This window comes from Rattus norvegicus, chromosome 12 (genome assembly GCF_021556685.1).
Source record: "Rattus norvegicus strain SHRSP/BbbUtx chromosome 12, alternate assembly SHRSP_T2T, whole genome shotgun sequence".
NCBI lineage: Eukaryota > Metazoa > Chordata > Mammalia > Rodentia > Muridae > Rattus > Rattus norvegicus.
This window is the reverse complement of record NC_141545.1, coordinates 39,169,232-39,182,032: the sequence shown is the minus strand read 5'-3', so window position 1 is coordinate 39,182,032 and position 12,801 is coordinate 39,169,232. Positions and strand designations below refer to the sequence as shown.

The 12,801-nt window shown below is 47.7% G+C and overlaps 1 protein-coding gene across 2 annotated transcripts; it reads right to left on the bottom strand.

The window, feature by feature from the left end:
* Nucleotides 1–908: 908 nt before the first annotated feature.
* On the bottom strand, nucleotides 909–12,398 carry Rilpl2 (Rab interacting lysosomal protein-like 2). 2 transcript variants are annotated; one of them, XR_015633924.1, is made up of 4 exons: nucleotides 11,820–12,398; nucleotides 5,446–5,597; nucleotides 4,337–4,690; nucleotides 909–1,367 (listed from the first exon to the last, which is right to left on the bottom strand). XR_015633924.1 is itself a non-coding variant. In NM_001004205.1 (4 exon segments), coding segments are annotated over 4 exon segments (594 nt in total). In that variant the 5' UTR covers nucleotides 12,126–12,397; the 3' UTR covers nucleotides 914–1,336.
* Between the last annotated feature and the right edge of the window lie 403 nt (nucleotides 12,399–12,801).

Here is a 12,801-nt window from a genome sequence, read left to right as displayed (position 1 = left end):
GTCAGTATACCGAGGTAAGGTTTGATATACGATCCTGCAAAGGCCCATGGTGATCAATACAAATACCAAGTGCTTGAGGCTGACAGCTAGTTAGTTCAGTGATTCCCTGTTCTGATATCTGAGGCTGGATGTAGGAGGTGTGGCTCTGTGTAAAAGCACTAACTGCTACCCCTAATCTCAGAACTCAGGAGGCACAGACAGGTGAGTTTCTGAGTTCAAATTCAGACTGATGTACACAATTGTAGGACAGCCAGGGCTACGCACTATCAACATAAACTGACGACCCAAGTTCAATCCCTAGAACCCACACAAAAAAGTAGATACTGGCTGATTGTGGTACACCCTTTGATCCCAGTGCTCAGGAGGCTAAAGTATCTTGAGTTCCAAGCCAGCCAGGGCTCCAACAGGGAGAAGGAGGCAGAAACTGGAGAATCCCTCAGAAGTCAGAGCCGGCAGTCCTAGGGTACATAGCAAATTACAAAGGAACAAGGGAGACCATGCCACAAGATGGAAGTCCAGAACTGCTTCAGAAGTTGTCCTCTGTACACTGGGAGGGTGGTTTAGCAGTTAAAGAGTAATGACTGCTTGTCCTGAGGGCTCGGGTTCAATTCCCAGCACCCACATGGCAGCTAACAGTCTAAAACTCCAGTCCTAGGGAATTTGACATCTAATGTTTTGCTCGTTTTAGTAAAAAAAAAAAAAAAAAGAGAGAGAGAGAGAGAGAGAAGTACTTTGCACTACTGAACTCGAAAACCTGGAGTCCTCTTTGAGTCAGATCTTCGGCATTTCCTTCAGTCTGGAGAGACAGCCCCCCTGGCTCACCTTACTTGGGTTCATTTGGATACTCGAAAGGTGTATGTCCACAGGCATACACACCATATTAACTCTTTAAGAGACCAGTCTGAAAGTAATAGAAACTCTAAAGGTCTTTTCATTTTAATACAAAAGTCATATAAAGAAAGTTGAGTGAGAGAAATCAAGTATTCACCAAATATCAGTAAAAGCGATTCCATACTTTCCTACTTTTCCATCTTACTCTGACCGGATTACCGCTGAGGCAGGAACAATCTGCGGGCCAGAGGCCTCTGTCCATGAGTGGAGGCCACGCTCAGTGTTCCTTTGCTTTCTCAAGTTCCTGATCATGCCTCACTTGTCCTGGCCAAAGCTTACTGCCTATCCAGTTCTGTCCCCGGGGAGCAGGTGAGCCATGAGAGCATCTTCCTTTGACTTTGCTCTGAGGGCAAAGCTCCAAAGCACAGAAAGATGGTTCCAGAAGACATATTGGCAATTATCTTCTCAAGTCGAGAGGGTCGCCATCTTGGCAATGGCCTTCAATCTAGGTGTGCTTCCCTGACCGGAAAGAGAACCTGTGTGAAAGGAAAGGAAGAGAGCATGGTAAAAGACAAAACAAACAAACACCATGCAGACTATGGACTCAGAATCCATTCAGAGGCCTGTGTGATGTTACAGTGGGTATAGATGGGTATTTGCCCCAAGCTTGATCCCTGGGAAGACTATAATTTGTCATCTGACCTCCATACATCTGTTGTGGTATGAGCATCCATAAATAACCAAATAAGTACATATAATTAAACCTAAATTTGTCCAGGAGCCAGGGGTGGTAGCTAAAGTCTTTGATCCCAGCACTTGGGAGACACAGACAGGATCTCTGAGTTCGAGGCCAGCCTGGTCTACATAGCAAGTTCCAGGACAGCCAGGGCTACATAAGAGAGACCCTGTCTTTTGTTATTGTTGTTGGGGTTGGTTTGGTTTGGTTTGAGACATGCCTTCTCTGTGTAACCCTGGCTATCCTGGAACTCATTCTGTAGACCAGGCTGGCCTTGAACTCAGAGATCTGCCTGCCTCTGCCCCCCAAGTGCTGGAATTAAAGGCGTGTGCCACCGCAGTTATCTTTTTAAATAATAAACATTTTGCTCAGGGCTTCTAATGGGATAGCATTGTTCTAGATGTTTCCAACTTTCACTTATTTCACACTCATAGAAATTCTGCAGTTGGCATGATTAATACTCCCATTTTACAGATGAGCAATCTGAGGTCCTTTGGAACAGGCCAGACTGGGTAATGAGCCAAAGCAACCGGCTTCCTAACTCCTGTCAGACGATAGCCTCTGGGTTTTGTTTGTAGGAGTTTCCTGATACAGGGGGATAACAATGGCTTTTCAACATAAATTATAATCTGAAGACAAATCTTTATGATGAGAAACACCCTAGAGAGCTGTTAGAACTGATAACCAAGCAGGGCAGTGGAAGCACCAGTCTTTAATCCAAGTCCACAGGAGGCAGCCACAGGTAGGCGGATCTCCGACTTCAAGGACAGCCTAGACTGGAGTTCTGGGACGGCTAGGACTACAGGGAAAAACCTATCTTGAAAACCAAAAGACTGGGGACCACCCAAACCACAGGGGTGAGTACACTTGGCCTCCACTGTACCCCAGGCCCACTCACTCACAAAGCCCTTCCCTGGGTCCCATTGTTTTCAAGACAAACAAAAATCCTTCTTAGCTTGACCTATTTACTCAGAAAGTCACCTGTCCCTCCCTTCCTTCTCTCCACCAGTTTAATGAGCTTATATGATGGGAATCTCCAGCATCCTGGCCACAGACATTTGACTTTTGCCATATTTGGCTCAGACGCCTGTGAATTGGCTCAAAGAAGTCCCAAAGGGGAGGCTGAGAGAAACCAATGGTTTCTGCCTTCTGGGGGCTTCTTTTAGACTGAGATATACAGAAAAGGGAGAAATACCTCAGCCTCTCCAGAACACAGACAGCAGAGCACCATGGCACAGACAGCAGAGCACCATGGTCACGTTGCTAGACTGCTGAGAGCCCCACTGTGTTCCCCTCTCATGGAGAATGGGACCCCAAGCTGGGTGTAGTGGTAGTGACACACATCTGTAACACTTGGGAGGTAGAGGCAGGAGGATCAGGAGTTCAAGGCCAGTCTGGGCAACATTTAGTAAGAGTGTGTCTCAGAAAAAAAAATTTAATGCAAAATAAGAAGAGGGCCAGGAATACAGCTCAGTGCACTGCATTACAATGTAGAATAAAGGTGCCTTTGATCTCAATCTCAGCACTCGAGGCAGAAGGAGGTGGATCTCTGTAAGTTTGAGGCCAGCCTGGTCTACATATCGAGTTCTAGGACAGCCAGAGCTGCACAGAAACCATTTCAAAAAGATTTTTATTTTAATGTAGGAAACGGCAGCTAAGGAATACTGAGGGGAAAAAGTATTTCCCAGGCAGGGAAGAGCCCCCAAATTGGCTTTCCAGTGCCAATGGTCAACCCTGAAATCATACATATAAGTAACATATGATAGACCGGGAAGGTTGTGTTTCTGTATTTAGGTGTGTGTGTGTGTGTGTGTGTGTGTGTGTGTGTGTGTGTGTGTGTGTGTGTGTGTGTGTGTGTGTATAATTAAAGAAAATAGAAGCCATGAATTTCAGAGAAATACAGGGCACATGAGAAGGGTCAAAAGAAGGAAAGGAGGGGCTGGGGATTTAGCTCAGTGGTAGAGCGCTTACCTAGGAAGCACAAGGCCCTGGGTTCGGTCCCCAGCTCCGAAAAAAAGAACCAAAAAAAAAAAAAAAAAAAAAAAAAGAAGGAAAGGAAAGGAAGAAAGGCCATGGTGGTGCACACCTTTGATCCCAGTAGTCGGGAGGCAGAAGCAGACAGATCTCTGAGTTCCAGGTCAGCCTGGTCTACAGAGCAAGTTCCAGGACAGCCAGAGCTACACAGAGAAACCCTGTCTTGAAAAACAAAGGAGGCAGTTGGGTCCTGGTGGTAAGGCACACACATACTTCTAAGCTGCCACCCAGCAGGCAGAAGCCAGCCTGGGACAGCCAGGATTACACAAAGAAACCCTGTCTTGAAAAACTAAACCGGGGGCTGGGGATTTAGCTCAGTGGTAGAGCGCTTACCTAGGAAGCGCAAGGCCCTGGGTTCGGTCCCCAGCTCCCGAAAAAAAAAAAAAAAGAAAGAAAGAAAAAAGAAAAACTAAATGAGGCTGGAGAGAGGTGGCTCAGCGGTTAAGAGCACTGACTGCTCTTCCAGAGGTCCTGAGTTCAAATCCCAGCAACCACATCTGTAAGGGGATTTGATGCCCTCTTCTGGTGTGTTTGTGACAGCTACAGTGTACTCATATAAATAAAATAAATAATTCTTAAAGAAAAGAAAAACTAAACAAAAATGTGCTATAAGAAGCCTGTAGGGCATTTTCTTAATTTGCGATTGATGTGGGAAGATCTAGCCATTGTGTCTGGTGCCAACCCCAGGTTCTGGGTTCTATAAGAAACTATCAATAACATTATGGTTCTACGTACTTGAGTCAGAGAGATTCTCATTCCGTGAGCAGACTCTCGCCCCACACCTTGCTGGGATTTATCCAGTGCCTGACTTCCTCCTGGTATTGGTTACAGCTATAAAATGGGGCATAAGACTTTCCTACTGGCTGTAACCACATCCCAGGAGAGAGAAGACACTTACCATCCCAAGGCTGCCTAAGCCTCCCCTCAACCCACCACATCTCACGCTCATGACAGAGCAGGGAGGGGAGCATCCAGGTGACTCACAGCTTCTTCATAATGGTCCTCTCCTCCTTCTCGCCGTTGCCCATGGTAACCATAGCGTCTTTCTCTCTTCTTCCTCCTGGAGTTTCTCTGGGTGGAAGGAGACCACTGGGAAAATAGGAAGTGAATAAACAGTTGTGTTCCTTACTGCTTTTCTAGGGTTTTAGTTCAGGGGTACAGCACATGCTTAGTACACACCACGCCTCGGATCCCATCCCTTGACACCAAAAATAAGTAAACTAAGGCATTTGTGGTCGTCGTGGTTTGAGACAAAGTCTCATGAGGTAGACCAGGCTGGCCTCTAACTTACAGAGGTCTGCCTGCCTCGGCCCCTTGAGTGCGTGTACTAAAGGGGTGTTCTATCAAGTCTGACCCTGCTGTCTTGAATCAGTGTCTCATTATACCTTGAACTCATGATTCTCCAGACCTTACATTAGGATCACAGGTCTGCGTGACCACACAGGCACAGACCTCTTTTATGTTTGTCTGTAGAGAGGTTCATGACCTTCCTGCTTCTACCTCCTCCGTCCCCAGCCTAGATTTCCCTCCCCTACCCCAGAAGACGGGGTTTCTCTGTGTAGCCCTGGCTGTCCTGGAGCTCGCTTTGTAAACCGTCTGGCCTCAATCTCACAGAGACCCACTTGACTCCGCCTTCCACATGCTGGGATTAAACACACGCACCCACGCTGCCCAGATGCCTGGACAGATCTACCCACTAGACTGTCAAGGCCCTTGGCTACTAAGGGCCACACGGCTGTGCCTTTGGTGCCTGGCACGTAGTAGGCGTTCAGTGAATTGAGTGAGCTAGCACAGGAGCCGGTCTGTAACTCAGTGAGCATCCTAGGCCGCCACAGGGAGCTCACCTCCTGTAGCACTGCAGTTCCTCCTGCACCAGCAGCAGCTGCGACTTGAGCTTGTTGCGTTCCTGCAGAACGTCCCTCAGCTCTTGCAGGGTAAAGCGGGGCCGGTTGGGGTCTGTCAGATCAACTACCATCTTGTCCGGTCCCAAGTTCACCTGAAAGACAACATACCAACAGGCTCAGTCACTACCCTGGGCCACACTGGTCCCCGAAGGGACCCGCCACTGCTCCAACTGAGAAGGACTCAAATATCAAAATGACAGACGGGAATGTGACAGGATTCATCTAAGAAAACCGGAAGTCCAGGGCTGGCAAGATGGCTCTGCAGTTAAGAGTACTCAGTGTTCTTGCAGAGGACCCAGGTTAGGTACTCAGGACTCACACACCCGCTCGCTCACAGACACTGATAATGCTAGTTCCACAGTCTGTAACGCCCTCTTTTGGCCTCTGAAGGCATCAAGTAAACACGAGTGGTGCACACATATACATGCAGGCAATACACCCATACGGAGGAAATAAAAATAAATACATTAGGGATGGGGAGATGGCTCAGTGGTTAGAGCACTGACGGCTCTTCCTGAGTTCAAATCCCAGCAACCACCTGGTGGCTCACAACCATCTGTGATGGGATCCGATGCCCTCTTCTGGTGTGTCTGAAGAGAGTGATGGGGTTGGGGATTTAGCTCAGTGGTAGAATGTTTGCCTAGCAAGCTCAAGGCCCTGGGTTCGGTCCCCAGCTCCGGAAAAAAAGAACCAAAAAAAAAAAAAAAAAAAAAAAAAAAACAACTCACAAACAATTGGGAGTCCACAGACTTCCTTCGTGGTGCGTCAGTTCCACATTCAGTTCGGAACTCTCATCTCTGATAACAAGACAGTGGGAATTTTCCAAGTTCACAGAAACACAAACACATTCCTCATATTTTTTAAAAGAGAATGCTGACTCAGGACTTCCCAAGTCACTCCCTGGGCAGCTGAAGGCCCCTTGGGAAATGTTTTCCCAGCTCCTGACGGCAGAGACTAAAACAAAAATAAGGCCAGGCATAGTGGTACAAATCTTTAATCCCAGAGCTTGGGAGGCAAAGGCAGGTGGATCTCTGTGAGTTCAAGGCTAGCCTGGTCTACAACAGGGAGTTCTAGGACAGCCAAAAGTACACAAAGAAACCCTGCCTCAAAAAAAAAAAAAAAAAAAGCGCAGTGGGAGGGGCACTGGCACTGGGAGAGCGGCTCATCACTAGCTCTGTCTAGAGGATAAAAAAAGAAACAAAGAAACCCAGGTTTCCTTTTGGGGGAAGGGTTGCTTGCTTTTGAGACAGGGCCTGGAACTTGCTCTGTAGACCAGGCTGGCCTCTGAACTCAGAGATCTGCCTGCCTCTACCTCCCGAGTGCTGGGATTAAAGGCCTGAGCCACCATGCCGCTGGGCAGTTTTCAGGACTTTTCATTTCGTTTCTGTTTGATTGGTTGGTTGGTTTTGGCCTGTTAAGCCCAGATCTCAAACTGTGGCTCTGGCTGATCTCATTCTTTAGTAATACTCCTGCCTCTGCCTCCTGGCTGACTGACATGCTGCACCACGTCCAGAGAAGCTCTTCTCCTTCTGGTTATGCTCAACTTTCAGTCACATTGCAGGAAAGTCACGAAGAGGCAGCGAGGCGATCACACAGTTGCAAAACAAGGGAAAATTACAGCCGCATGCTTCTCTGTGTGGGCTATCGCTCACAGAAGGGAAAGATCACTCAAAATCTTTCCGAGGAAGAGGGTTAGGGAGGGAGGGCAGGGAGACTGGGGTTGGGGAGTGGAGGGTGGGGGTTTAAGTCAATTATTTTTATACTACCTGAATTTTTTTTTTTAAATTTGTTTTAATTTTATGAGTACACAGTAGCTGACTTCAGACACACCAGAAGACAGCATCGGATCCCATTACAGATGGTTGTGAGCCCCCATGTGGTTGCTGGGAATTGAACTCAGGACCTCAGGAAGAGCAATCAGTGCTCTTAACCACTGAGCCCTCTCTCCAGCCCATACTGTCTGAATTTTGAAATTAGATTTCAAAAATGGAAAAAGAAGAGAGGAAGGGGAGAGGAAGGGGAGGGAGGGGGAGGAATACTAAGATACTAATTGTATACGGCTGGCCATGCTGGCTCAGACCTGTCACGACAGCACTTAGGAAGCAGAAGCAGGAGGTCCAGGAGTTCAAGGCCAGCTTTAGCTACGTGGTGGGTCCAAGAGCAGCCTAGACTACATGAGATTCTGTCACAAAGAAGGGAAAGAATTGGATGAGGCGAACTGCCTGCCACAGATCAATGCACAGAGATAGAAAGCAAGCTGAGCACAGCAGCACCTGTCTGGGACAGTCACCCAAAGGCTGTGACAGGGAGATGACATGAGGCCAGCCTAGGCAAACCAGGGACACAATTGCGCTAAACAAAAGCAAAAAGCAAAAAAATCAATTACAGCCAGAGATGGCTCAGCAGGTAAAAAAGTTGCTGTTGGTGTGAATATGCTTGGCCCAGGGAGTGGCAGTATTAGGAGGTGTGGCCTTGTTGGAGGAAGTGTGACACTGTGGCTTAGCACTGAGAACTTTCTCCTAGTTGCCTGGAATACGGCTCTTCTGTTTGCCTTCAGAACAAGATGTAGAACTCTCAGCTCTGTCTGCACCATGCCTGCCTGGATGCTGCCATGCTCCTGCCTTGATAATAATGGACTGAACCTCTGAACCCCTAAGCCAGTCCCAATTAAATGTTTCCTTTATAAGAGTTGCCTTAGGGGCTGGGGATTTAGCTCAGTGGTAGAGCTTACCTAGGAAGCGCAAGGCCCTGGGTTCGGTCCCCAGCTCCGAAAAAAAGAACCAAAAAAAAAGAGTTGCCTTAGTCATGGTGTCTCCTCACAGCCATGGAAACCTAGTTTAGACAATATTTCCCAAACCTAAAAACCATGTTTTGATCCCCAGATTGCACAAGGTGAAAAGAGAGAATCCATTCCAGAGGGCTGTATGCACATCACCATGCCCCAAACACATAACCAAATAAAAAAACATAGAAAGAACTAATTCGGGGTTGGGGATTTAGCTCAGTGGTAGAGCGCTTGCCTAGCAAGCACAAGGCCCTGGGTTCGGTCCCCAGCTCCGAAAAAAAGAAAGAAAGAACTAATTTCTGTATGTGAATGAACGTGGTGCCGCTGAACATGGTAAGGGCGGACAGGGGAAGCCACTCAATGGTAGAACGCTCGCCTAGTGTGAGCCAGGTCCTGAGGTCTACCCCCACTATAGGAAAAACAATCCATAATGATAAATTAACTTCAAAAAATACAAATTAGGGGGTTGGGGATTTAGCTCAGTGGTAGAGCACTTGCCTAGCAAGCGCAAGGCCCTGGGTTCAGTCCCCAGCTCCGAAAAATAGAAAAGAAAAAAAAAAACAAATTAGGGGCTGGAGAGATGGCTCAGTGGTTAAGAGCACTGACTGCTCTTCCCAAGGTCCTGAGTTCAATTCCCAGCAACCACATGGTGGCTCACAACCATCTGTAATGGGATCTGATGCCCTCTTCTAGTGTCTGAAGACAGCGACAGTGTACTTATAATCAATCAATCAATCAATCAATCAATAAATCTTTAAAAAAAATACAGATTAAAGTCTGGTAGTGGTAGTGCACACCTTTAATCCCAGCCAGCACTCAGGAGGCAGAGGCAGGTAGATCTGAGTTTGAGGCCAGCCTGGTCTACATTGTGAGTTCCTGGTCAACATGGTTAGATTTTGCCTCAAAAGTAAGTTAATAAAGATGGTAAGCAGATTTCATGTTACATGCATTTGACTACAAGTGAAGATAATTTTAATATCACCAAAAAGTATTTATTTTTAAAAAAACATATTTTAATAAATTAAGTGAAAAACCTATTCTTTATTTTATGCTTTTTCTTTTCCTTCTGTTTTCCTTTTTGGAGGCATGGTCTTGCCATGTAGCCCAGGCTGGCCTCAAACTCCCTACATAGTCTTGCCTTGGCCTCCCAAGCTGGTATGACAGACATGTGTCACCACATCCGACTGCCCACTCCACTCCTCACACACCCCATCTGAAGATTGTATTTAAGGAAGAAAAAAATGCCACCTCATCTTGCGCCTGACACTTGTCCCCTCTGCCCCATGGGGGAAATCACAGGGCCCCATGCAAACCACCTTTTCCAGGCCATGATGCAACTTCCATTTCCCTGTGCCTAACCACCAAACACTCCAAACGGCACGGATGTGCCTGAGTAACCCAGGCAGCTCAAGCAGTTAAACTTTTCTTGAATCTCCGAGGTCAGGCTATGGTAGAAGGGTCTCTCTGCAGACACAACTGTCACTGTGACTTAGAAGCTGGTGAAATATGCCACCAGGGGTGGTTCCTGTCCTTGATTCTGACCCTCACAAAGACTGAGGCAGAGGGGATTACCATGAGCTTGAAGCCAGCCTGAGCAGCAGAGTAAGACCCTGCCTTAAACAATACAAAACAAGGAAGCAGCAAAATAATAATAATAATAATAATAATAATAATAATAATAATAATAATAATATGTAGAAATGTGGAGGTACAGCTGGATAGTTGAGCAGCTGTTCAGAATGAGCAGGGCCCTGGACTCCAACCTTGGCCTTGCAAATAAACGGATTTAAAACGCAAAAAATTACACCAGGAAATATACACCTGCAGATCTCGAGAGCTCTCTCAAGTGTGTGTGCGAGCATGCGTGTGTGCATGTGGGTATGTGTGAGAGAGAGAAAAAGAGAGAGAGAGAGTGTGTGTGTGCCTCTGTGTGTGTGTGTGTGTGTAGTAAGGGGAAGTCCTTTCTTAAAATTAATTTTTTTTGTTTTTTTTTTGTTTTTTTTTTTGTTTTTTTTTTTTGGGGCCTCGATCAGAAGGACTTGGGCCCCCTTAAAATTATTGTTTAAGCTGGGCATAATGACATAATAGCACTTGGGATGCTTAGGTAGTAGGATATCTGTATCTGAGTTTGAAGCCTGTCTGGTCTACACAGAAAGTTCCAGGCCAGCGAGGGCTACTTTATGAGATCCTGCTTTCAAAAAGAAAGAGAGAGAGAGGGAGAGAGGGAAGGAGAGAGGGAGAGAGGGAGAGAGAGAGAAGAAGAAGAAGAAGAAGAAGAAGAAGAAGAAGAAGAAGAAGAAGAAGAAGAAGAGGAGGAGGAGGAGGAGGAGGAGGAGGAGGAGGAGGAGGAGGAGGAGGAGGAAGAGGAGGAAGAGGAGGAGGAGGAGGAGGAGGAGGAGGAGGAGGAGGAGGAGGAGGAGGAGGGAAGAAAAAGAAAGGAAAAAGACCTTATCCTCTAACCAAAAAATAATAAAGCACAGAGTGGGGGATGTTCCGGCCCCTCTGCTTGCCCAACATTTTGACCCTAAACCACAGAAACAACAATACCACCCCCACCCCAGCTTCTTAGATCCCTCTTCAGACCCACTGAGTCTAGCAATGTTGGGCTTTGCTGCAGTACCTTTCGAACACCACTCTTAGGATGTGATTCTGAAATGTGTTAATGAAGCCATCCTTGGAGGTGAAAGTCATAGGTGCAGTGGACAGGACTAGAGAGGCTGCCCAAGGGTTAAAGGTTCTCAACAGAGGGCTTAAGGCAATGAGTTTGATCTTGAGAAGAGCTGGCATGGAGGAAGGTGAAAATCACCTTATAAACTAGTTCTCTGGGGAACATGCACGAGCTCTCTCAGGCGCTCTCTCTCTCTCTCTCTCTCTCTCTCTCTCTCTCTCTCACACACACACACACACACACACCACACACACACACACGTACGCAGACACACGTGTGCACATGAATAATTATTAATAAATAAAAAATTAAAAAGAAAGTAATCAGGAACTGGTGGTGCATGCTTTTAATCCCAGCACCCAGCAGGCAGAGGCAGGTAGATCTGAGTTTGAGACTAGTCTGGTCTACAGACCGAATTCCAGGACCGCCAAGGCTACACCGGCCTCGAAAAACAAAACGAAAATAATCAAAAGAGAAGAAAAAAAAAGAGAGAAGAAACTAAAATAGGGGCTGGAGAGAAGGCTCAGGGCTTGAGAGCACTGGCTGCTCCTGCAGAAGACTTTGGTTCCATTCCCAGCACCCAAAAGACAACAAGCCATAAATCCATGTGAAGTGGGGGAATTCAACGCCCTCTTCTGCCCTCCCCGGACACTGCACGCATATGGTGCACAGACATATGAAGGCAATACACCCATACACACATAAAAATAAAGGTTAAAAAGCGTTTTTTAAAGAAATTAAGTAAATTAGAAACGAAGCAGTAGGCTACTGACACGGAATACTGCAGGGTCAGACACTTAGTAGGTAAACTCAATAAATAACTGTGGAGAAACTTCCAGTCTGAGGCTTGGTTCTCCTCACCTCGGATCCGGACACACCGGCTCTCCGCAGCCCCTCCACCTCCTGCTTGAGGTTGTCCCTCTCCATCCTCAGCTCCTCGACCGCCAGGCTGCCCTCATTCACCAGCGCCTCCAGCATCTCCATCACACGTACGATCTTGAACTGCAGCCGGGTGACGCGGGGGTCGCTGCCCAGGGCCATCAGCTCGCGGCCCACCACATAGGAGATGTCGTACACGTCTTCGGTGGTCAGCTGCAGGGGGCTCTTGGCCAGGGCGCCCTCGTCTTCCTCGCCGTCTTCCTCTTCCCGTACTGGGGGCTCCTCCATGGTACCCCGGACTTCTGCGACCTTCAGGGCTGCTGTCACCTACGCGTCCACGGGCTCTGGGTCAGGGAAACTTTTCTCTGGGCCGAGTCCACGCCGTGAGCAGTCTGTGTGGCCCTTGGGGGGTGGCGCTGAGTAGCGGGTACCACCGAACCATGGAAAGCCGCGCGCAGCTACACAGCCGTGCGCCAAAAGTGAGGGACACGCACAGGGGACTGTGGGAAGCAAAGCAGAGAGGAAGGGGCACCGAGGAGCACCCAAGGCCTGGTAGTCCGCGAGGGAGGAGCCTCCCGTAGCTCCGCCCTTGGTGACGGGCGCGTGAGAAGCCTGGTTTCCATGGAGACAGGGGCGGACTTCCCGGGGGGTCATGGAAAGATGGTATTTTAAAAAAAAAAGCTCACAAGTTTTTTACTTTGCAAACTCGAGCTTTCCAGCTATCGAATTTGCATGGCAGGGGAGGGGAAATCCAGGTCTCTATTGAAGGGTATTTTTTTTAAAACTGTGTAGCAAATAACAACCGTGGAGTTTGGCATGAGCACCAGTTGGTAGAGCTTGGCAGCATAGGCCTCTACCACTGAGCTAGCTATCTCGTTGGCTACCCAGTTGTAGCTCTATACATGCGAGGGAGAAAGTGAACCGAGCCCGGTCTCCCCTGCACCATAAATGAACCTTGAAAACA